The sequence below is a fragment of the Lutjanus erythropterus genome, chromosome 10 (assembly GCF_056507025.1).
Source record: "Lutjanus erythropterus isolate fLutEry1 chromosome 10, fLutEry1.hap2, whole genome shotgun sequence".
NCBI classification, from domain to species: Eukaryota; Metazoa; Chordata; class Actinopteri; order Lutjaniformes; family Lutjanidae; genus Lutjanus; species Lutjanus erythropterus.
The window spans coordinates 20,969,116-20,995,833 of NC_139326.1; the positions used below are offsets into that span (position 1 = coordinate 20,969,116).

Consider the following 26,718-nt stretch of genomic DNA (forward strand, 5'->3'; position numbering starts at 1 on the left):
CTTTCAGATTTTTTTTACGATTGCAACTTCAACGGTTTCAGTATTTCAACAATTTCCAAATTTTGTTCAGAATATGTAACCTTTTCTTGTTACGCGTACTGTTTTAAACTCCCTGTTTTATCGTTGTTTTCTTCTGTGGCAGAATCGGTGGCTGGATTTTTCCTTTCTGTGAACGCCTCAGCTAATATCACCAAACTGAGGATTCCCTACCCACAAACAGGCACCTGGTACCTCAGTCTGCGGTCTCTGTGTGCCACTGAACATGGGTAAGAGAGGCAATACTGCGTCTTTATTACTGCAGACATTTGTTTATTCTAAATGCTTACACTCTACTTCACTGCAGAACTTCAGCCAACTACATTTATTATACATGAAAAGAAACTGCTGCCAGAATTTTTGTTTTCATGTCTTTAAAGGAAAGGTTTGACACTTTGGGAAATATGCTCATTCGCTCTCTTGATCTGATTTAGAAAATTGATACCACTATCATGGCTGTATGCTAAATATGGGGCATCCGCCTGCAACTGGCTAACTTCGCTAAGTTGCACTTAGTTAGCTTAGTATAATGAGTTGAAATGGGGGAAACAGTGAGCTTGGCTCTTTCTAAAGGTAAGAATTCACCTAATAGCGCCTCTAAAGCTCACTGATTGACGTGTTATATCTCATTTGTTTAATGCATTCAAAAACCAAATGTGAACCAGCAATTCAACTTTTTATTCATAGGTTAAGTACTGGAGGCCTTATTTTCTTCCAGGATGGGGAAGCTGCATTATGACTCACCCTACTTTGACTCTAATATGTTTGGTTAGGATTAGAGTATCAAGGTAAGTTAATCACAGGAAGAGTGGGGAAGGTCATGCCTTTGTCATCATGGTAAAAAAAAAAAAAAAGCATAACAGATTATTTGGGACGAGTAACATCCTGGAGTCTATGCTGGTTGCTTAGCAATTCTCGTCTGATTAATCCATACAAACAACGTGTAAAAACAATAAATTGCCATCGTACAGGTTAAACGAACAACATATAAAGTTGTTTATTTGTCAGTTTTACAGTAATGAGACAGTGGGTGGATGTTGTTACCTTTGGAGAGAACCTGGCTAGCTATATTTAAGCTAAATATTTCCTAGGACTTTTCTGTTAAAATGGAAACGATGTGAAATTTAAATTGTATGCTGTGGAGTTTTCAAGCCAGAAAGTCTCCAAAACATCATTTACAGCAGGATTCGCTGACACCAGTTGAATGATTGTTGCTCATAAATATTTGACAGTCTCATAATCAATTCTTTGGCTCAGTCCCACTTCCCCAAAACAACCTCTGTGAGACAATATTTGCTGTCAATTACAGGAAGACAATTGCAAAATGGGACATTCAGTATTTCTTAAGAACTCATCTTTGTATAACAATCACTAGTTTATTTACCAAAATTAATAATTCAGCGCTGTAACGAAGATGCCATGCTCGCTGTTTAACCAGTGCAGCCTCCCTCATTCTGCCACATCCTCTCCCATCTGTCACCCAGCAGATTAATTTGGGACTGGCCTCATGAATGTACCTCTGGTGCACACCTTTTTTTCACATTTCCGCAATTGCATTTTAGAAAATTCAAACAAAATCATTCAAATATGTCTATTGTGAAATGGGACGCAGACTTGCAAATTGAAAACCCACCTTCAAACACAGTAAAAACACAGCGTCTGGAAATTTGGCTGTGAGAGTGAAAATTAAAGTTCATAGCTATTAGTAAACCTAGTTCAAAAAACAACTCATTTTGATGTTAAGACCATTTCTCAAGACTGTGTACACATGGCAGATCTGGACTGACCTCTACCTCAGATGTGCCACCACAGAAGCTAAGCAATATACTGCTGTGGACAGGGGCTGCAGCAAAACCCATTTCAGTCCCCTAAAAAAGGACCTCTTAAAAATCAATATCATTTTAAGTGAATGCTATAATAATGAAATTCTCACCACTTAACTTTACGGGAAACTGAAGCCATCATCTATGTTCTCTTCAAATCTATCAGACTTCTTCTACAAAATCAGTAATCTTTGCAGAGCGTGGGAGTTGCTGGTCCAGCGTCACGTTAGTTGGCTACTTTGTTTGTGTTATTATGTGATGTTTGGTTGATTCTTGAAATTAATTGTATAATAGCATAATCATGCCCAATTCAAACCCAATATCAGGAAAGTGAACAAAACTTTAATTACAGTATTTCAAACATGTATTGAAACTAAATTCTAATACTTTTTAGTTGCTTAACATTCAACTCTTCATTTATATTCACATAGCAAAATTGAGACAAGAAACAAATAAAATCAATAAATAATATAACACTTAGATAGATAGATAGATAGATAGATAGATAGATAGATAGATAGATAGATAGATAGATAGATAGATAGATAGATAGATACATAGATAGATAGATAGTTAGAGAATAGTAGATAGATATATTAAGTATGAAGTAGAATGAAGAAGAGAAACACCAAGGATACAGAATGATAAAAAGAATGACTGAAGCTTAAAAAACTATAAAATGTTATAACATTACTCCCAATGAAAAACTTAAAAATAGATTTAAAAGATACGTCTTTAATTGCCGTTTAAAAATACAGAAAGAGCTTGCTATCCTAACATAAATGAGGAGGAGGGCTATTGTGGGTTTTGGTTGCCAGTGGCTTTAAATATTTTAGCAGGGTACCTTAAAATCCTGCATCTATTTTATTTGCTGTGCAATATTTATGTGGTTCAGCATACTATATACATATATATACTGTAATCACATTATTTGGTATTACTTTAAGATATATTTCATGGTGGCTACAATTAATATGACCACAGAACATTTTTGAATCTTTTTAAAACATGAATAGTGAAAGTCCAGTTTTTGTGTTAATCTTGCAGACTCAAAAAGCAAGAGCTTCTTTTTTCATTCATCAACATTCATAATTCATACAGGTAGAAATGTATTGCAAAAGAGGCAGAGAATAGTTTTTCCACATTTATTATACTTGGCAGACCATAATGCATTGCACCTACAGGACATGTGGGGTTTTTATACAAAGGGTGCAGCTCTTATCTTTTGTTGACTAGAAAATATCTTGTGATCTCTATTGTTCTCTCAGTATAATCCACCGATGAATGCAGTAAGTACACACTCTGTCTCTGAGGGTTGTTTAAAGTCACTGTGAGAAATGTCGGCAAGAGAAAGTGGGGAAAATGTTTCCATTAACTTGTCCAACGCCATGTTTTTCATGAGTTCTTAAGTATTAGCTATTCAGCAGATTGAGCTGTTTTGCCGAAGCCTTAATGGCACAGAAATGTGAACAGAATGAAATTAAGCAGTTTTTTGGAGGCCACTTGGGAGTTCCAATTGAATTTGAATAACAAATAATAACAGATGGTGTGGGACATGGTTTCATCCTCACATGAGAGCACCGCTGAGGTAGGAAAATGTGTGGAACAGGCACATAAGATATGTCATTTAGATTTCCACACATGCTAAATCAATCAGGTCTTGTTAGAGAAGAAGAGATGTAGTGTGAATGATAGGTGCTCTTCAAGGCTTCAATTAAGTTGATTGATATCATTTAAAAATAAAGAACCGAGCAGCTGCGTCAATTAAAAAATGGGTTCTAGGAAAAGGCAAAGAAACACATTTGTTACCACCCGGAGTTTCATTCTCTGTGACTGATTGTGTAAGCTAGCAATTAGAGAAAAAACAGTGCAAGCCCATCCCTACAACAACTACCTCTATCAGGCTCTGACTTCCAGAAAGATTGTCCCTTTTGGTTGAAATGGTTCTCTAGAAATACGAAAAAGGGGATGAGATGATTATGGGTTGTGTTGTGAAAAATTTCAGGTGGGTATTAGTTTCTAATTGAGAGACTTAATGAAGGTTAAACTATCATCTCTAGCTCTCTTGTTGGTCCATAAAGCACAGACGTCATTTGTGGAAAATTACTTTTGTAATTGCTTTGTGAATTTGGAGATTTCTCAGGCCCAACAGAGTAAAGTTGCCTGACATCCGACAACCCTAAAATGACCTTTTCATCTCCAGATTCCAGTGGTGATGATAGTGCTAGAGGAAATAAAATGAGACTAATGCCATGTTTCCACTGCAGGAACTTTCCCCTGCAACTATAAGTGGCTTCGGAGGAACCAGGGTCTAAATTCCTAAGTTATAGGGACATTATTTTGCCCCAAAAAAGTCCCTGATTTGGGGGTGAGGCTTATAGAGCTGAATATTTCTGATTGGTTGAATACTAACAGTATTTTATTTTGCTTGCAAGCCCATTCATTGTTTTTGTTGGGATCTAGGAACAAGAAGTTAACACCTGAAACCCCCCATTGGTCAGTTAGAACTTAAGAAGCCTCTCGTATTAGAAGTGAAACATCTTGAAGAACCTAAAGCAAAATCCAGCTGCCTACGACAGCTCCTAGCATATACCATGATCTGGATGCCTGTGGATCTTCACAAATTTGTTCATTGTGCTTCAACACATCAGCATGGAGTTACAGAGGAAAGCATAGAATATATGGGCCAACAACAGCAAAGTCCAGGCCTTACTGAGCATTTGCTGAGGATGAAATCCAGCAGAAATTGGAAATGGTTATAGTCGTGCACAAAAATGACATGTAAAACCAGCTGTCGCTTTGCCTAATCTTAGTGGCTCTTAGGCTGCAATGAACATGCAGACAACAAAAAGCAGAAAGAACCTTTTAGTTCCTCAAAAAGTGATGGACTAAAGGTTCTGGATACTGTAGGTGGAAATGTGCCATAATTTCAGTGAAATATGAATGTCTGCATACCAACATGCTCATAATGACAGTGGTCACATGCTGATATGTAGCACACTTATCATATTTCCTACCTTAATTTAGCATGTTAGCAACATTTGCTACGTAGAACTACACACAATATACAGCTGAAAAAGATCTAAATTACCATTACCAAACTAAATTGCCAAATAATGAATTCCAAATTGGCATGAATGTATGTAGCTATACAAAAAAAAACCCTGTGAATCTTGTGGTAACACTAGAGGAAAAGTCATAGGCTGGTGCAAATGAATGTCTGTATAAAATAGTTGAGATTTTTTAGTCTGGACCAAAGTGGTGGACCGACTGACCAACAATCCCATCGCATGTGCTGTTTGGCTACAAACAACTACCCACAAATGAAAAGGTCTCACTTGAGTGCACAATATGTCAGTTGAAATCCATTTAAAAGCAATTTCTACCTTTCTACCTGGTAAAAAAAAAAAGTACCCAAATTCACCGGTGGTGCTGCCGTGATGTTAGTCATGCTCACCTAAATCCAATGTTCTGCCTGTCTGTGACTTTTTCAGATTTGAGGCATGCACCAACATCACTGCTGAGGTGTATATGCGTTCATACCTGACTCCATGCATCAATGACTGTGGCACATACGGACAGTGCAAGCTTCTGCGTACCAACAACTACCTTTATGCTGCATGTGAATGCAAAGCAGGTAAGAATTTACTTAAAAAAAAATAAATAAATACTGAAACACAATGCAGCTTTTTTCCTCTTTGTTTGTTGACTTGATTTCGTGCAGAATGTGAATGTGAATTTAGATGCTCCCTTCATGTCCACTTTACTTTCAAATTGCATTCACATTCACTCAACCCATTTAAGGAAGCCACTTTCAAACAAAACAAATCAAGCTGTTTGATAGAAGTGGATAAATAATTGTATAAATATGGTGTATACTCAACAGTTCCTTTAATTATTAATCTGTAATTAATAATTAGCAAAAAAGCATGACCATGAATTAATAATTGGAAGTGACTTCAGCAGTTAAAAGCCTTTTTCCCAGACAAGATGAGATAAAATTTTCTGTGAGGAAATGGGGTCATCACTGCTGCAAAGAATTTCTAATTTGCTTGAAAAGACTTTATGCAGAGTGACAAGAAAATGGCAGAGAGCAAGGTGGGAAGACACAGGTCGTCCTCCAGAACTAAATGTATGTGCCACTGTCCAACGAGTCATCCAGCGGGCCTGGTATTAATCTTCTAATATAAGCCGTTTTGATAAGACAATAAAACAGGCTCTTAATTACGAACAGCTTTTCAATAAAAGATGAGCTTATGAAACTAAACAAAGCGTGTCCTCTGAGGCTTTTTTAAATCCTGCCTTTGATCTTCTTTTATCAGAGCCGGTTTCTCTTCAGTTAAATTCATTGTCATACTTCATACGTGTGTGTCTGCTTCCTGGCAGGCGCTTTTGCATTCAGTACTCGCCCTTGGCCCGTCTCACACTGCAAACCCTCCATTCAACAGCGCTCACGAATATTTAATTCACACTGTCTTATCCAATCCACCACTTGATAATGATCCAATTCAAGTGGCAGAGCAGGCCTGTTTTAACATAGGATGGAGTTCACACCGGGAGCCTCTATTGTGCAAGATAAACAACTTCACACGTATCTGCCTCTGGTTGTTTTTCACAGAGAAATGTGTGTGTCAAACAGAGGATGAAGCATTCATCTTGTTGAGAGATAAATATTTTATCAATTTTAAGAGATACTGTAAACTCTAAAGGGAAGAGATTCTGAAACAAACTGTTTCATCTACAGTCGAGTTTATTCTCACCCGTTCAGACAAAAGATTTAAGACTTTCCTGAAGTTTGTTCAGAGTTTAAGAAAGACAGAAAACCGCTTTCACTGAATGTTTTCTGACCTACAAAGCCTGAAAACACAGAAGCTTTCGGCTCTCTTAGATCGCTACTTTCTTAGATCAACATTCAGTATAGTACTGACTGTGTGGGTGTGTGTGTGTGTGTGTTAGGCTGGGAGGGCTGGGGATGCACAGACAACTCGGAGGCCTACTCCTACAGTTTCCAGCTGCTCTCCACCCTGCTGCTCTGTCTCAGTAACCTGATGTTCGTCCCTCCTGTGGCCATTGCCATCCGAAGCCACTACCTCCTGGAGGCTTCAGTCTACATCTTCACCATGTTCTTCTCCACTGTAAGTGACTGCCACACAAAGTGAAGCTTATTCTATCTATGTACTGTAAAAACAAAACAGAGATGACCTAAAAAATATTTTTGAGTCTGACACAGGCACAAACAACTGGAAAGCTGCATTACTGCTTCATCTGCAGCTAAACCAAACTAAAAATGTGATAAATATTAGTAATGTTTTATTAGAAATGCAACTTACCAAGTTAAAGGTGCCCTACAGAGATTTTCACCAATAAATGTGCTATAGATTAAGGAAACAAGTGCATGTTTTGTTTATATCATCTAAATGCACAAGGATGTACATCAACATAAGTGAGCAGGTGGGTGACATATTTCTGCCACTGGTTTCATGCTATTCTACTGAGTTAGCAGCAATAACACACAAAGAATCATAGCAGTGCACCAATAAAGGCAAGGAAGGAGAATACTGTAAGTTAGCAAATGTGGATGCAAATTGCACACTGAACGATTTGAATTGAGAAAAAATGGCTTTGCAAATGTTTAATGAGGAAGAATATGCAGTCAAAATGCAGCAGCCTTTGCATTCATTTGAATAGGGGCAGTCCATCAGCATAGCAGGGATGCCAAAACAGGGAGTTCTGGCTAAAAAAGTTGAACCAGGCTCAGCTTCCTCTGCAACATGACGGCAGCCAGCAGGGCACTGTGTTGGCCAATCAAATCCATGCAAGCACATTTGAAAGGCGCTCCGGGACTGTGCACTTTATCCGATACTGTTAGAAAGAGCAAGAGAGGACCAAGTTAAGGATCTCGGATGGGCCCCCAAATCATTGTGGCAGTTCTTTGCTTACAACCTGTCTGTTAGTAGTACAAGTCAGTAGAACTGTACAAGGCATTATACAGTGTTTTGGCATCTTATAAGTAATTTAGTGCATCAGTCAAATCGACCTGGAATTCTTGGATTGTATTTTATGTCTCACCAGTTCCTTAAACAACACGCCCCTTCCAGTTTAGCTCCGCACAGTTTGTTTCATCTGAATCTCACTTAAGACCTGAAAATACAATAGTTTTGGTGAGAATCACTTAATCACAGACTACCCTCAATTTGTTGAAAGGAAAGTAATAGCCATATCATAACCAAAAACTTTTGGTTGAATTGAAATACAAATAAAGTTTGAAAAGTTACTGACTTTTAGAAATGTAAGAAATTATTAAAGCATGAACACAAAAGAATATGCTTTCAGGAAGTTATCAGGTCATAAAAGAGGGCAGCAAGACTCCACTGGAGCGTACAGTCTGCCAAACTCAAAGAGGAAGGAATTTTGAACTAAATTTAGACCAAACTAGAAAGACTTGTCAGTTAGTATGAAAATAGCCAGGTTGTGCCAACAGCCAAGCATAACAGACCGCATTCAGCTTATCTATCAAAAGTGTGCAAGTTAGCTGTTGTGAAAAAACTCACCACATGCCCATTTATTAGCAAAGAGTACATTTTCAATTTACTTTGTTATGGCAGTGATTTTTTTCTGCCTGTTGGTTGCATTGCTTGCATTTCCCCTCTTTTCTGACAGTTCTACCATGCATGCGACCAGCCGGGTATTGTGGTCTTCTGCATCATGGAGTATGATGTCCTGCAGTTCTGTGACTTCCTCGGGTCGCTCATGTCAGTGTGGGTCACTGTCATTGCTATGGCCAGGCTAAAGTCCATCATCAAACAGGTTGGTACCTACTGTCATTCTACCTATTTATTCTTAAAGGAAAGTCAAGAACTGTAGTTTGTCAAAAAACAGTGAGTGAATTGAATTTTAATTTTGGGGAACTATCCCTTTAAACTGCCATTTTTTTTCCACTTTTAAAAAAAACGTGCAAGCTCATATTCTCTACGTGGGAAGTCGAGTACACTACATTACGTGCTCAGCATTCAAGTGGATTAAGTCATGACAAAGTGTAGGAGCTGTGAGCTGTCAGTTCATTTTCACTCGCAAGTTGTTAACATGTCAGTAGGTTGTTAAAATCATCTTTTTTTAGTAGGCTGGTACACATGACCCTACTTGAATGCACCATCTGACACAGATTAATAATGAGTGCACTCAAAATGTGACACAGTGTTGGTTTGTGCTCTCTATTAATTCTCTATACAGAACAGCACATACCGCTTGTGCCAACCTGAGTCAGTACAACTGTGCAACACATAAGGAGATACATATGCATGTGTCCCAGTGGCATCATTAAAGCTGGGGTAGGCAGTTTATTTTTGCTATCATTCGTTAATAACCTTTAAGCATAATGTAAGTGGTGTGAGAGAAAACTAGACTTCTGCACCTCCTCTTGGCTCTGTTTTCAGGCTTTAGAAAATCTAACCCGTGACAGGAGACTCAACAATCAATTATCTTTCTCCAGAATTGCACACCGAACCTTTAACAATGCCTACCAATCCAATAAACATATATTTTAAATGGCTTGTTGTGGTAAATCTGAAAGGAAAAGGTACACTGTAAAAAAAAGTTAAGATTTTGAAGCCAATGATCTTTATACAATACATTTTTGAGTTTTAAAGCAAACTCATAGAAATAGATAATAATAACGAATTCATCAAAGTGAAAAGCAATGACGTTTAACAATTTAATATTTTCAATTGCAAGGATTATATTTGATTTTCAAGTACCCAGATAATGCCAGATTCAGTTCACAGCTCATTGTGAATTTGTGATTTTTGGGAGTTTCTTAAACTCAAAGATTCCAGTTTATCTAAAGAAGAAAAGTAAATTATTCCAACCAACGATTATAGGCCGGCAAAACTTGTTTTAGTTTATTTGCTTGTTTAGTTTTTTTCAAAACTTAAGAGTTTGAGTTTACATGAAACTCAAAAGTTTTGGTGAAGTCAGTTGCCCTGAAACTCTGATTTTTCTCAACCTTTTTTTCTACAGTGCACTTTAATGTACCGCCAGTGCTCAAAGGCTGTGAAAAGATCATGTTTACCAAAGCATCTTCACTACCTGTTTTATTGTGGTGTACTGCACTCTATTTCAGCAGTTTTCCCTGTCCTTCCTGCTGCCACATTGGCGCAGCCACGTGGAGCACAGCCTACGTCACTATGAACCCTCTGATTGGTTCGTTTGTGTCTCTAACCGAAGAAGCAGTCACTCGCAAGAGCAACTCCAGACCTCTTTGATTTGCTTGACAGACTGTTCGATGTGGACAGTGATTCAGACGTCTGGAACCAGACGTCTTCTGACCATAGCGCGTGTCCACTGCCATGTGTTGCAGTCTGGCAGCACCTAAGCTGAGAGCTCCATGTTAGTGGTGGACGACTTGAGATAAGCCCTAAAGTGCAGAGGGATTTGAGGACTGAGGAGGAGTGGAGCTGTGGAGCTGTGAAGGAGAGCTATAAACGAGTGCCGCATATGCCTCAATTTTTAGTTATAAATTAAAAGATCAATGTGTTAGAATCAGTGACGCGCAGTGCTAAATCCTCTGGTTGTTGACATATTGCAGTGGATAACAGTAAACACTAACAGGTGCACCTTCTCCCTGGGTCACTCCCTGGCTGCACACCAAGATGGAGCAGTCTCAGGGAACGTGTGTGTGCGTGTGTGTGTGTGCGTGTGTACGTGTAAAAGTGTGTGTCCATGTCCATAAATGAGACAGAGAGTGGGGGGAGCAGGGGAGGGGGTGGAGTAGTGGGAGGGAGGGAGAGTATACGAACATCTGCTGTCCTCTAGAGTTTTCATTTTTGCTGAGCGCTGCAGTACGCAGTCACTAATCAAATCGCACATGTCAGGACTGGCAAGTGGAACTGTGTGTGTTTGTGTACCAGACAGTGTGCGTGTTTGTTTGTTTGTGTGTGTTTGTTTGTTTGTTTGTTTATGTCCATGACCACAGCAGCAGCAGAGGGTGAAGGGCCCCGGCACATCTGATAGTGTGTGTGTGTGTGTGTGTGTGTGTGTGTGTGTGTGTGTGTGTGTGTGTGTGTGTGTGTGTGTGTGTGACTTTTGGACCTTCAAAGGTCTAAACCTCCTCACAAACATTTCAGCAGAATATCTTGCAACCACATTTTAGCACGTTCACATAAAGAAAGAGCTTCAGGAGATCTGTTGAAGGTTACTGCATCAGAATCACATAATACATTTAAAGGATATTTATGTTTTATTACATTTTGGATCTCATCCACGTAGTTTTGACCTTCTTTTACTGAGCAGTTATGATGACATTGTTCTCACCACAGTAACTGCTGTGATCTGGTACAACAAGATGAAAAACATTCAGAGGATCAGAACATTTTAACCAGATTATTTTAACAACTAAAACTGAAAGTGAGCACACCTGAAGTGTCAGAAAAACTGTCCAATGCGCAACAACGGTCAAAGTTGAATCAGGAAGTTGGGCACAACTCAACAATTCAAACACTACGTATAACAAAAAAATCACACAAATGTCTAATAGGATACTAGCAGTGCTGGGGAGTAACTACTTACAAGTAACCTGTAATTACATGTAATTAATTTACAAAATAAATAGAGGTAGTAATTGTAATGTGTTACAGTTACTGAGAAAAAATATTTAATTGAATTACAGTTACTAATCAAAATGTTGGTGGTTACAAAGGCGATACATCTAAATATTCATTTAAGGTGGCCTGATGGAGATCTGCACTAGTTATTTTCTGTATTCTCACTGTTTGGTTAGGTTTAGGCAACAAAAGTGTTGGGTTAGGATTAGGAAAAAATCTTGATTTGGGTTCAAACTGACCATTAACCATGTGTGTTAGAAAGCCCTTTCTGGCAGAAGGATTTGAAGACTAACTTCTTCCATGTGATGAAGTTGGTCTGTAAACTGTAGTAGATGTTAAAAATGGAAATGTTGTTTAATTATTTGTTTAACGTTTGCCTTTGTTTTCTATTTCGAATAAGCTTTTAATACCTGATTGTCAGACTTTCTTGTGTTTCTTGGCCTGTCAGGCTACTTTTTAGCGATGTTGCCACTTTCCGAGATTTTAGCTCCGTACAATATCACAATTAATGAATGGACTGGTGGCCACACCTACAAAAATCAGACCAAAGTTAGAATAAAAAAAGAGACAGAATTGTCCTTTTAAGTCCACAAATTCTTATACAGATTGTGTTAATTTACTAATTTAAAAAATATGCAAGAATTCATGAACATTTTCAAAATTCATCAATCTGAGAGTCTGAGTCCTGCAACATTGTTATTCAAATTATGCAATAGGAAACACAATTGTGTATAATAATCAGTCAAAGGGTTCAGTTCATCAGCAGATGAACAAACAATCAACAGTGCAGGTAGAAAACTGGAATAGCCACCTTAATGTTGCATGAAACTGAGTATACAGTGGATGAACACCTATAGAATCAAAGCAAAGAACTGTGAAAACATGTCAAAATGCAGAAACATGATGTTTCAATATGAATTAATTAGTCATTTCAAGGATTCAAGGTCTTGTACTGTATTAAGCAAATGACCATGATAAGCTAGAAAGCAAACAACTGTTTTGACACTCTTTACCACCTACTGTTCTCAAAAGTCAAGAGTGAACATCCATAGTCAAATTATTGAAAATATTCACTGACTTGTTAACATGTTTGCTCAGGGCTGCCCTTGTAAGACAGGTTACTGTGGTGCTACTGTTGGATGTTGTAATCCACACATGGATAAGCACAGAATAAGTCTATATTACTGTATCTTGAAGAATGAAAATATGCATGGAAGTTAAAAATAGACCTCCTACCAGAATTCCTACAAGCTCGTCCGTCACAGTGACACATAAAGACTCATTACAGCGAAACCCCTGCCTGCGAGCCTCCACGCGTTCATGCCTGCATCTAATACATGTATAGAGGCATGTTTGGGTGCTGCTGGATGATCCGGCGGTGCCGTATGACTGATGACTGTTGCTGCACAGTGTCCTCAGGCTGCACCACGCTGATCCTCTCCTCCTTGCTCTGTGCCAATTAGTCCTGTTCTCCTGCAGACGGGTCACCCATTGCCTGCCCCGAAATCCCCCAATTTCTCCTCCCGTTCCCTGGCAGGCAGTAGAGTGCAGACCTCAGGCATCCTGGACAGGCTTAAGTTCTCCCAAAGCATGTGTAGCACAGCGTATTGATTTTTTCCCTCTGACTTTATCTCTTTTATATCCCGGGGCTTTATGTCAAATTGTGAGCTTGAGAAAAAAAAAAAGTTAAACTGGTTTTATTTATAGCACTGCCATCTATAGTGACTTTTGTTTTCTTTCTTCCTTTTTGTTTTTTGTATAATTATCTTTATTAATTTCACGCTGTTCACCATGAGGTTTTACTTACAGTCTTTCATGATATGTATTCCATAACATGTCCTATCCTTGAACGGTGTCAAACAACACATCACTCCGTCCATACCGTTATATACACAAGACATCAAATACAAGACACAAAACATTCAATCCTACATGCTATTCACATACCTCTCGTTCCAATCCACCCACCCCCACAACATTCAAACACACTCACACGCACACACATTAACACACACCTCACAATAGTTCTTTGCCCTTGATCTCCACCAGAGCCCCCCCCCCCCCCCCCTTCTCTTCCCTGCCACCAGTTATTTTTGTTTGAAATCTTATAAAGCACCATATATGTGTTCCTAAACCTAACTGAATTGCTTTATTTTGTTGTTATCCTCAGACAATGTCTTATCTATGGACAAATAATATCTCATCAATTTTTTCCCAGATCTGTAGGGTGGGAGCTTCTGCTTTTTCTTTTTTCCAGTGTTTTAAAATGAGCTTCTTATAGACGAGGGAGGAGGACATAATCTGCCATCCCAAAGGATATCTTATTTTTTTCAGCATATTGAAAAATGCACAGTTGAGCTGAAAAATTAATTTTTGTTTTGCATGTAGTAGATATCCAGTCTTGGATTTCATTCCACACTCTGTTCACTTTTGTACAAGACCAGAAGGAATGCATAAGGGAGTCATGAGAGCCAATTATCTCTCATGTAATATATACTTGTCATTAATTTATATTGTGTTATCCAGAGATTTTCATTTGTGGTGATGCTGCTAGTGATGTATAAACATTCCTTCCATCTTGTGTCAGCTTCTTTAAAATGGAGGTCTTTGTTCCATCCATCATATATTTTTATAGCTTAGATTGTTCCATGAGTAGCATATTATATAATTTGCAAAGTATTTTTTCCTTTCTTCCCTCTTTAAACAAAAGGACCTCAAGAGGCACTAGATAATAGTGTAAAGTAAAATTTTTAGTAATCCAATTTTTTAGCTGTAAATATCTAAAACATTCTTGATTTGTCAATGTAAATTTGTTTTGGAGTTCAGTAAATGATTGTACCTTGTTATGCATGATTATATCTGATAAATATTTACTTCCCCTTACGTTCCAAGAGACCCAGTTAAGTTTAATTCCAAAGCTCTGTGTTCCTAGGTATATTAAATTGCACTCCTAATATATTTTCAGTTCTCTTCAATTTTTAATGTACTATTTATAACAAAATTAGATACTTTTATATTCTTTTTACTGAGTGTTTTGTTTTCATTGTTATATTGTGGGTCTCAGTCATAGAGAGGAGGCTCAGTTGGTGTATCATTCTGCAAGCAATTTGATACTGATTTTTACTTCAACAGAACTCAGGAGATGCAGTCATTGTCTGCACTGACCACGCTCCCACTGATTTTTATATAATGACAGCCTTTTACCTTTTTTAAACACGCATTAGCATGCTGTGTGTGAAAGTCTTTTTCTTATTGTTGACAAATCCCGTGAAAAGAGCAAATGAGAAATGGTTTAAAACACTTCTCAGTACTTTATACTTCACTGCTCTTTCTGTGGTACTGTGGTAGATGTAAATCTTTAACAGTGGGCACAAATTTAGCATTTTATTTAAAAAAAAATCTAATCTCCTAAACAACTAGGCAGCTTTATATTTAAAATAGAGTATATGTTGAGGATTATTTTCACCCATGAATTAAAAAACATTTGGTGCTCCTTTTACTGCACGAGGCTGCCGTTTGTCAGATTGAGTCAAAATAAACTACAGTGTGTGTTTATGATAATGAAGGAAAATGTCACCCAGAGCAACAGTGTGGGTTTTTAATAGGTCTACGGCACAGAGTGATAAGCTGTATTAGAGTTTGGTTACACAGGCAATACATTTTAGTAGGATCAATTTATAGTTCGTGTTCATCTTTCTATTGGAATTGTTGATAATAATTTAAGCCTTAACGTTAGAGGTCCAGTGTGTAAGATTTACATACGGAATATAATTTTCATAAATATGTTTTCATTAGTAGCCCAGAGCGGACGAACCAAACACTGCTCGAGCCTGAGCCATGAGTTTCTCCTACATGATTAGCAGACAAGACAAGAGTGAGACAAGGTGTTTGCAATCTGCAAGCTCACCACTAGATGACACTAAATCCTCCACACTTCTTCTGCTCCCGTGATTTATATGTTTTTCCAAAATAGCTTGCTGGCTATTTAACATCGCAAAGCCAAATTGTTAAATGTTTTCAAGCTGGTGAATTACAATTGTGACTAGTACCAAATAACTACAGACATGATGAATATATATATTTTAAGTATGATTTTATTCTGAGTTCTCAGTGTGCAAATTTATGCAAATCATTTTAAGCTGGTTCAACTTAAAAATGTTATTTCCCTTGCTGCCTTAAAAATGTAAGTTATCTGAGCATGGATTGCAAAATTGGTCCAAAGTTGTCTTATGTTTTAAAAAGCTTTGAAAATGTAAAGCCAATTGAGTTAAGTGAACTTGATAAACCATTCAAGTGCATTAAACTTAAGATGTTAAAATTGAATCAACTAAGTGTACAGATGTAGGGAATAAATTACTAACATTAATCATGGTTAACGTTGTTTTCATTATTATGGAAACAAGTGATTTATCTTTACATGTACATCAGGTTTCCATCAGGTATGTTTTCTTGAAACTACAAAACAGAGTGGTCTGACGAGAGTTTTAACTCTTAAAAAATTGCCTGCTGGGAAGTCTGCCAATATCCTGATCAATTTCTTTCAAAATTTAATTTTATGATTTGAGTGAAGTCACAGCAGTACATTTATTTGAGACAAAAGACTTTGAGTGAGAACAACTTGCATTTATACTTTCTGACCTGAAAATAAAAACTAGAAATTTTAAATTGATTTCTCTTGACAATATGAAAACATATATATATATATTTAGGCTGTGCTGACAAGAAAATAGTAGTTGATTCCACTAAAATCCATTGTTTTACAGTGTACACAATATACAATTTCCACCAAAACAAAGACCCACAATCTTAACGACAAAACAAGACATGCTTACACATTTACCCCATATAAATACACAATATCTGATCAACTTAAACTAAACATGTTAAATAGAAATAAAATTACAAATCATCTATAACTCGAAAAACATTCAGCTCCATCGAGTAGCCCCATCTTTCATCCTTCACCAACTGAAATGTCAACAATAATACAATCTTTTAGATTCTGGGCATTTAATTGTTATGTCCTAGGTATTGTCCATCTGTCCTACATTAAAACAAAAAAAGAGAAAAAACATAGAAATGAACAAAACAAAGCTTAAGTGTAAATGTTATTTTTTCTCTTATGCTCTCCCTATGTGATTTCAAATTGAGTTAATTTGTTCTTTTCGATGGCTATTGTTTTTTCCATGTTCAAATGATATGTGAAGTGATATTTCAATTCTTCTTAACATTACCAGCAATTTTTCTTCACTTCACTGAATGGGCTTCCACCCACAACACGATTTTTCAGTGAGGCATATCTCCACTAGACCTCCACAAATGTACCAGCTGTGTTTGGAAAAGTAGAACTCTCACATCTAAAAACAGGACACAGGTGCAGAAATAATTAAAACGTAGTTCTACAAACACTCCTGGTGTTTTAGTAACTGTCGATCCAAGATCACTGATGCAACTGCAAGGCTTTAGTTATCGTTTTTCACGTATGTTAGGAGAAAATTGGCAGCATTTTTCTCCCCTAAAGCAGCGACGTGCTGCTTCTTGACCACACAAACATCCTTTGATTTACCGTGGATGTAACCATGTCAGCAGTATTTATGGAGGGCTGTTATTGATCCATGTGTTTTTTTGTCAAGGTGCTGTATCTGCTGGGGGCTATGTCTCTGTCCATGGCTCTGCAGCTAGACCGTCACGGTCTGTGGAACCTGCTGGGACCCAGCCTGTTTGCTCTGGGCATCATGGCCGTAGCATGGGTAAGAACAACTCTTATATTTACTGCACAGTAAACCAGTAGTGTACAGCAAAACGTTAGTCTATAATGAGTTTACATTTGAAAAGAGTAGCCTCTGCATTGTTCAAATAGTTTATGGGAATATAGCAAAAATGAAGGACTTTAATAATGATCATTAAACTACACTCACATATAGCACATTTAAGAAGGCTTTGGTCACAGGCAGGTAAACAGTCCGTGTGCCGGCTACACAAGAAACCCAGAAACATTGGCCATTGGCTACAAGATTGGTCTGTACTTGACTCAACAATAAGGATTGCTTGCTTGCCCAAGGCCAATAAAATGCCATGTTGGGCTAGTATATCTAGCAACTCACTTGTCCGACCGGGCAAGTGGTAAAAAAGAATTAAATATTAAACTATTTTTATTACTGATCAATCATTAAAGTCATTTTTCAAATAAAAATGGTATTAAATGCTGTTTTCAACCTTTCAAATATTGAGATTTCCTGCTTTTTTCTGTTTATTATCATATTAAACTGAATATCTTTGTTTTGTTTTGTTTTTTTAAAGATTATTTTTTGGGCTTTTGCCTTTATTTTAGATAGGGACAGCTGAAGATATGACAGGAAAGGGGGAATGACATGCAGCAAATGGGTCAGCAAACCAGCGACCACTGCAGAGGACCAACAGCCTCAGTACATGATTAGATAACCACTCATGAAGCAATTGATACAGGGGCAAGTAAAAATTGACTTCAAGCAAGAAGACCGACAGAATTTTACACAGGATAAAAGAAAATTAATTTTAATGCATAATTTGTGTTTGACATTCAAAGACAAGCTTGTTTTAACATGCAGATGAAAAGTGTCAGCACTGTCCCGCTATTGTTCCTCATGCCAGTAAGTGTAAGAAGACTTAATCCATCATTTAGGCTTAGGGCTGGAACATGGGGCTGGAACATATGCATGGCTAAAAACTGTGGGTTTCTGACCAATGAAGCTATTTTACATTAGCATGGAAGGGGCTTTAAAAGTTTTGCAGCCTGTGGGTATTAGTCATGGGTTGTAGTTCCATTATAAGTCAGCTTGTACTTTCACTGACTCTTCTCCGAGTCATAATGTGCTCCCTGAACTGAGAAGATAAAAAATAATAGACTTTCAGGCAAGGTTCTTGAAAAAAAAAAAAAAAAGCCTTTAACACCAAACCTCTGACATGAGTTTGAAAACAAGGTTTGTGGCTTCCTTGGAGAAAGCTTTGCTTTGAATAAAGTGTGGGAGTTGTAGCTGTGAGAGTTATCTTTCTGTGAGCTGTAGGATCCTACAGAAAATATGGAAGATGAAGCACTGTTTAATTCCACTATGTAAACCCTCCAGTTTTAGCACCAGTGCTACGAGACAGTATATTTTACCATGGACGAGAGTCTTTTCTTCTGAGATTAACAACAGCGCTTCAGAATTCATGCAAAACACCACTGTATCATTCAAATGTGAGTGTATTCAGAGATTTACATAAAGCCACTGGCTTCCACTACTTGGCTGGATTTCCTGCCTGGTATTGGCACATTCATAATTCAATTATAGATGGCTTATTGACATGTGTTATTTGACCAGTATAAAATGCAAATATCATGGTCTGCTATACTGTGACAATATCTACAGTATACACAAACTTTCAGCTACGCTCAGAAATAACGGTTCCAAAAGAGTTCTTCCTGAAGGAATAAGGTTCTACCCAGATCCATATGCTTCTGAAGAACCCTTTTTGGGAGAAAGAGTTTGTCCAGGGTTCTCTGTAAGACCAAGGGACCTGCTTTAGAACCTGTCATCAGGGGTTTTACATGAAACATTTCACAGATGGTTCTAGGTATGACCATTTATGTTGGGTTCTAGCTAGAACTCTCTGAAGGGGTTCCAAGTGGGTTCCAACCTTTACAAAAGGTTCTACTAGGAACCAAAAACAGGTCTCCTTAGGGACAAGCTGAAGAATATATATATAGTTACACCAGCCAATAGGAGGCAATCACATGACCCACATAAACATAACAGGTGAAACTGGTGAAAAACAAACACAGGAAAAATAGAAGAATAATTTTCACACATCGTAAATTGGATAAATACCCATATACAAGTTTTAAACATAGGCTGTGAAAAAAACCAAGGAGGCATATATGAAGAAAAATGACAAATCATAACGGGAAAAAAAAAATCTTTACAGACAACATGTGAAGTCTGTATCTTCATTGAGACCAGGATATTTCAAAGCATCCAGTTGATGGATCCCTTTTAAAAACACAGAGTTTGTGTAATCAAATGTCACACTGAGTGAAACAGAGACATTTTCTCTGATCTTCCAACACACTAACTAGCCACAACAGTAAACTCAGCACAGCAACTTTTCCATACAAAGTCACTTGGATCTTATGCTAATGTTGCAGTTTTTTTTTTTTTTAGATAAACCTGAGCTCATGCTTTGATTACTTGACACTTTATAATTTATCAGCTGCTCAATAGTGTATGTCTACATTTCAGCAGTCTCTCCTCAGTGCCGCACCTCTGAGTTTGAGCACCGCACATTTTCTACAAGAGCCCTTTCATTTCAACTTGTCATGTTTCTGCAAAGCCTGGCATTCTGAATGTTCCCAGACACAACCGAATTAGATCAGTCAAGCGGAGGGCACAGAGCGCCTGCTGCTCTGCAGGGGTGTCAGGAGCAGTAAAAAGAAGGGGAGAAGTTCAAAACTGTCAATGCCAAATATCCCTAATTCTCCAAACTAAATGTGGCCCCTGACTTATGCATGAAAAGACCATTCTTGTCTGAAATTGTTTGTTTTAACCAAGAAAATGTGCAGGTCCAAAGGGAGTGTAACAATAAAAAACACATTTCATGTTTTTCTTCACTCTGCTTCACATAGATTATTAGTGTTAAACCTAAAATGTATACAGCATAATAACTCAATCAGAGCCGTTTTCCTGCTATGTAATTATTCTTGTTATTCACCAACGGCTTACATTTCCCTTGACAACGTAGGGATTCTTTATGGTAATGTTTTGGGGAAAAATATAATGCAGGCAATCAGTGTTTATGAACCGATGAAAATAGAGACTGAATACAATTATGAAGCACTCTCTAAACGCTGTTTAGAAAGAAATGAAATGAAATGTCCAAATCTCTCTGTGCCACACTTTCAGCAATTGTGGGCCACTTACAGAACAAGCACATTCTCTGTATTAAACAAATAGAGACATCATATCCAGTTACTGCCAAAAGGAACATGAGCATAAATAACAAAATAGCCAAAGCGGTGACTGGCCAATCACTGATGGCCAATTTAAAACATCTATCAGCTGATTATGATTGTCATGATGGACTTTATGCAGCAGCAGTAGGCATGAATACAAATTTCAGACAATAAAACCAATGGAGATTTATGAAGAATCCCATCTCTTTGTTCCTCCAATCAAAGTGAACTGCCTGCTGCTCCCTCTCTGAAATCCAATTGGTCTCCATGTTTGAACGACTGCTCCCTGTGTGATCTCCCACTTCAATATCCTGTTTCTACATGACAAGTGCTCATCAAATTAAGGAAATGAGAACATTAAACATGGGGCCTTTGAGATCAATTGCAAAAGAAATAACCTGTAAAATAGTTTATTTCATGGGCCCCTTAGTTTCCTAATAATATTCTGGAAAGAAATTGACACATAACTGTTATTCCTTAATACATTTTTGGAGATGACTGTTTAATTTGAAACTAATCACAGAAACAATTGAATTGATAATAATTGTCACATTTTATTTTCAATTTCTAGCATAGACGAGACAGAGTTTTAACTAGGGATATTCCTGGTGACTAATTTCCCTGTTGATTAAATGGAAATTTTAATTTGGATTAAACAACGAGTTAAAAGTGAGAAGAAACTTAGAAGAAATTTAGAAAACTGTCAAAACTGAGCACAATCTATCTCTCTAAGGTTGATTGTCTGGAAAAAAAAAACAGTGTGTATTAAAAGCCATTAATCACATGGTTTAATAACCAAAGCATAATTTAAATGCTGTTAGATTGTGCTGCACTTTGCACCATATATTATAAAGATTGCACATCATTCTGCAAAACATAAGAAGTCATTAAATACGTTGTCTTTTGAGACTGAGCAGGATCACATCATCTGTGCCTAAACAATTTCATGACATGACACAGTGTGGCTAATATTAGCAGTGCTAGCACCAGCAGCTGCTCTCCACGTAGGTTAACGTCCACATGCCTGTGCTCCTCTCTTCTACTGTTTGATGTAACCTAGCTCAAATCGATTAGTGTATTCATAGCAGCTATTCTTCAAGATTACCCAATGATCTAACTAATTCACACATCCAGAAAACCCACTAAGAAGCAATAGTTACTGTAGATATCCATTCCATTTAATATATTGAAAAAGCCAAGGGGTAAGTAAGAAATTACCATATAAGCAAAGAAATACATTTAATCTGCATTTTACTATTTTACTGTCTTACACTTCATGTTAGATAGGTCTGAATGGGAAAGCTGAATGCATTGTTTTATGTGTCTGTTGTGCTTGTCAGACGGTGCGCACCATCCGTCGGCGGCGTTGCTACCCACCCACCTGGAAGCGCTGGGTCTTCTTCCTCTTCCCAGGCACCATGATCGCCACGTCTGCTGTGGCCCTCTACGCCTTTGTGGAGACGGAGGAGAACTACTTCTACATCCACAGCATCTGGCACATGCTGATTGCGGGGAGCGTGGGCTTCCTCCTGCCGCCTCGCGCCAAGCCCGATGCCAAGGTGACCCCACTGAAGCGTAGGCGGGGCTGTGGCTATCAGCTGTGCGTTAATGAGCACGAGGAGCTGGGTCTGGTCGACCCGGCCATCATCTCCATCAATAGCATCTGCACCAGCTGATAAACTCCTTTTACCTTAGAGACACTTCATTGCCTTCTTTTACTTGGGAAATTCACACACGGGAAATTAAGCCACAGAACTTGAAAAAGCAAATGTAAATACTTTAATGCAGATGTGACACATTGGATTTCTTTTTTGGGGGGGGTTGTTATTGTCATGGTAATTACTATCAATACAACTGTAATTATTATTATCTATAGTTAAAGTTGTTCTGATGAATTGTGGGTGTACAGTGACACACAGTTGTTTGTGAATATGTATTTAAAGTCAAAGCTGAAACACTGCTGCTATCTGACGGTGACTGTAAAACTGCTTCTGTTGGTTATTTATTGGTGGTCTTGTAATCAGGCCAGTTATTTTACTGTCGGGGCACAGATCAGGGGGAGACTTGGGGGGACATTTATCAAGGGCACGGCTTTTCTGAAATTCTTTTGGAATATATATCTTTTGCACTGAGACACAAAAATGTTATTCTGTAAATTTTTATAACGATATAAACTACAGTGGGCATCACAAATGTAAAACCTAGTTGTCATGTGGAATGTTAGACTGTCTTTTTGCAATTGCAATGTATCGCTTTTACACGAATGTGCTGATTGTTCTTGATAGGAACAATTCCAAAGTCCAGCTGCCTGCTGACAGAGAAGAGGGGGAGGCAGGATTATTTCAGAGACCTCAAACCAAGACCTCACCTCCCTGTTCTTTTCTGACAGGACCTGTGTGACACCACATTCATAAACAATAAATGTTTTCTTTCTTTGCCTCAGTATTACTCCTGCTTTCCAAGCTTTTAAATGTAGTGCAACTAGTGAACCTCCCACAAAGACATCACATTGCAATTCCTGCCCTAATGGAAGCTGGTGGTACTCAGACAGTGAGATGAGACGCTGTCAACAGCATCCTCCCAGGAATAGAGCAAGAGATAAATAATTCTCCTACAGAGCAGCAGCATGAAGGCAGCTTCAGAGCACGCTGTCGATGTGCAGCCTCGCTCTTATATAAGGAAAGAGAGTGTTTTATGACTCTTTGCTTTATGTCTTATTAGACGTGATCCATCAGCAGCACCTCAGTATTTATCATCCTGTGCTGTGAGCATGCCCAGTCTTATCAAATTATTAGAGAGAAGAAAGATGAAAGAAGTCATTCTTTTTAGCGTATCGCACCACAGAGCTAATATCACACTAATAAACAAGATTAAGAGTCTGCGGCCATGCTAGCAGCTCTGTAAGGCTCTACATGAACCATGTAGAAATGAAACGTGCTCACAATGATGATGCTTAGGCGGTATAATGTTCACCTTCATAACATTTGATAATAAGCACTTAGCAAGTAGGTTGATGGGAATGTCATTAGTTTTGCAGGTATTTGGTCATAAACCAGTGTAGGCTATTGGAAATTTTGACCAAAGTCATTACAGTTCCTCTTCAGGAGGGGACAGATTTTGAGATATTTTAATAAAAAAAATTGCTGTACTAGTAGGCATACTGGATACATGTACCAAATCTGGTGCCAATCCATTCAGTAGATGTTTAGATGTTTACAAGATAAGTGAAAGCTTTGACTGCTGGTGACACTAGAGGAAAAGCATGAGGGAAACCAAAGACAGTAGAATTCATTACCTGGGGACCATAAATATGACCTAGATATTTCAGTCTGGACCATAATGGTGGACAGACCAACCAACCGACATTACCGACATCTCCAGTGCAGAAGTTGTCAATTTTTTGTCCTGTCCCAGATAAAAGATGACCAACGTGAAAGAAATGTGACGATATCTTTTGTTGTGACTTCAAAACAGTGGTCTTATGTTTCCCTGCAAGAGAGACTCGAGGACGACTGTTCTCATGGTCTTGTGACCAAAGAAAAAGTCTGATAGATGATGCAAAATAAACACACAAACACACACTTGAACGCAATGACCTAATCAACTTTCTTTTAAATTTGAGCTTTGCAAGCAAAATATTTATTGACAGAGCAAGACAGAGGAGGAAAAAAGTAATTCCTCATTTTTAGCAGAGCTGTCACTGCTGCAGCTAATTATGCATCAATTCTTTACTCCAAGTGTTTCTGTTGAGCTTTGAAAATGTGATGGAATGAGGTCACTGGAGGGCATTTAAAGTCTTTACATTAACTTTTCTTCTCTACTCTCTCTGTCTGAAAGGAATAAAAGCACAAGCACACAAAAGAGATGACTATATAGTCAAACTGGAACTGCTTCATGCTTTTATCTAAATTTTGTTGAATAATATTCTTATCTCTTTATATCCTTTATGTAATTTTTCTTCTGTATATTAAAAACCATATATTAAACTGAACAAAGTGCAATCTACACAACCTGTACAGTAAAAAGAGTCTTTGTTGCTCTCTTCATCTCATCAAAAAGAAACGGAAATTCTTCCCCAGATATTTCCATAAAAGGATTCAGTCACTAGTAAAAGGAGAAATACAATGAAATGCAAAATGAAACAGTGATTACATCGACACAAAACTTTGTAAAGCTGTATATATTTCAGGGCATTTCTCAGTCAATTCCCTGCCACTTCGATGAAAAGCCAAGTAATGGAAATTCATGTAATAAGAGACTCAATATTCCAAGTGCAGAGTGCACCCCTTGGCGGGAATAAAAGGCCTGTGACTGTGCTTAATGAGACAAATTAGACCAAAATGACAAGGTCTTAGATATTGAAATTTCAAACAGTGGATATCCCTGTACTTCCACCACACATGAAATCAAAGCAAGTACCTTCTTTGTATTCATGGATTCTTGGCTAACATATCTAACAGGATTATTACTCTGACACACCATAACCTACAGCACTCGAGCAATTTCAGATAGGCTTATTTGCATGGATGTTTTTCCTTGGGTAAATCCTGCAGTATGAGAGCAGAGCTACTGTCTCGGGCTGTAATATGATGAGCTGCACAACGATAAATTACAGCTTTTACTACTTTTTATTTTATTTGCCTTTTGATTTGTTGTCCATATATTGCTGGCCCACCTCATTTTTGCTTAAATGACACTAAGACTTTATGTCCATGCTAGCAGCTCTGTGAGGCTGTTCCCTGGTTACATACAATATATTTAAAATCACTATGTAATGAGATATAATGTCACTATGTAATCATTTTCACACATTTACGTGCATGGTAATGCGATAGTTCACCCAAAAATGAAAATTCACTCAATATCTATTCACCCCTGTGCTGATGTGAGGATGAGTGAAGATCTCCAGTTCACAAAACACTCCCAGAGCTGCAGCAGAAAACAGCTAAATCCAGTACAACTGCAGTGAATGATGACCAGCTTTAAAATGTAAAAAAAAGAGAACACAAACACACACAAAATGTCTCCATACTGCTCCTATGGTGTAATGCAAGTGTCCATAAGCTGTGACATTAAAATTTGACCCAAAAAGACACCATTTACACCATGTTTTTAGCCTAAATATCAACTGTAGCCTCTCAGACTGTGCAGACACGTGCACACGCCTGAAGTGGGCACACAAATTGAGCCTTTCTCAATCTGGAAAGGATTTTGTGCAACTACACCACCAGGTTTCCGTCAGCGCTGTTTTCTGCTGAAACTCCGGGAGTGTCGATAAGTTCCATATTAAATTCCTTCGAAGTCTTCACTACATACATTATATGAGTCTGGACAGACGTGGATGTAAACTGTAACTTGACTGCCTGGTAGAGCCATATAACTGCGAGGCAGTAATCCTACTTTTTGACTGCTTTATACAACCGTTGACAGCTGTCTTCTCACTCTTCTTAACTGGCCACTGGGGGCTGTGAGTGATCAACAACTGCTTCAGTGTGAAATCTTCTGAGACAACATGAGGGTCGTGTTAATGTTGGCAGAACTTTGCAAAACTTGTGAAACCATAGTTCCCTGGTTGTGCCTGGCAATTGAGGTGGCATTGCAGCAGGTGTTTCATCATCTATTGCTTGGCAGAGATCTGCACTCTGCTGTGTGCACTCTCCTAGTTCACCAGGGGCCCTGTTTACATATTTTTGTGTCTAAATTCTTATATCGCTCATTAGATTTCTCTCTTCAATCCCCCAGACTCCATTTCAGAGAATGGTATTGTTTCTGGTCTACTTAGATTGTTTTGTAGCCTGACATCAGACCAAAGTGTCAACTCATTACACCCTATTTCCATATTGAGTCAACTCAGTGGAGAAGAGGGGTTTTGAAGGCGTGGACCCAGGTGAATTGTTTTCTGTTATTGTGTGCCTTTGGTGTTTTAAAATGGCTGGTTTAGATATGAACTACAGCACGTAAATAACAAATAAAATGTAATACATTTCAGTGATTAACCTGAACAGAGAGGTATTGATCATTCCCAAATTATGACCAGGAATGTATTGTTTTAAAAGTCTACAAGAACACATTTGCATGAAAATATTTTCTGTGGAGTTTACTAGTGATGATAGAGTCTGCAGTGATCCAAAATAGGCACTCACATTTCCAAAATCCTTTGATGGGAACACTTTGCACAAACTAACACATGCATAAAATGTCAAACACCCATGTAACATCTACAGTACACAGCATGTTAATTCATTTGAAGGCTCACCTTAATGCATCTCCTCTTTCAGCGTTACAAGGTATG

The 26,718-nt window shown here is 38.0% G+C and overlaps 1 protein-coding gene across 1 annotated transcript in view; it reads left to right on the top strand.

The window, feature by feature from the left end:
• Nucleotides 1-22,871, top strand: part of tmem8b (transmembrane protein 8B) — a 52,629-nt gene extending 29,758 nt beyond the window's left edge. The window contains exons 8-13 of the mRNA XM_084728637.1: nucleotides 143-266; nucleotides 5,354-5,496; nucleotides 6,816-6,994; nucleotides 8,520-8,666; nucleotides 17,092-17,208; nucleotides 21,767-22,871. Of these exons, the coding sequence (XP_084584763.1) occupies nucleotides 143-266; nucleotides 5,354-5,496; nucleotides 6,816-6,994; nucleotides 8,520-8,666; nucleotides 17,092-17,208; nucleotides 21,767-22,102 (1,046 nt within the window). The 3' untranslated portion in view covers nucleotides 22,103-22,871. The remainder of the gene's footprint in view (nucleotides 1-142; nucleotides 267-5,353; nucleotides 5,497-6,815; nucleotides 6,995-8,519; nucleotides 8,667-17,091; nucleotides 17,209-21,766) is intronic.
• The last annotated feature ends 3,847 nt before the right edge of the window (nucleotides 22,872-26,718 follow it).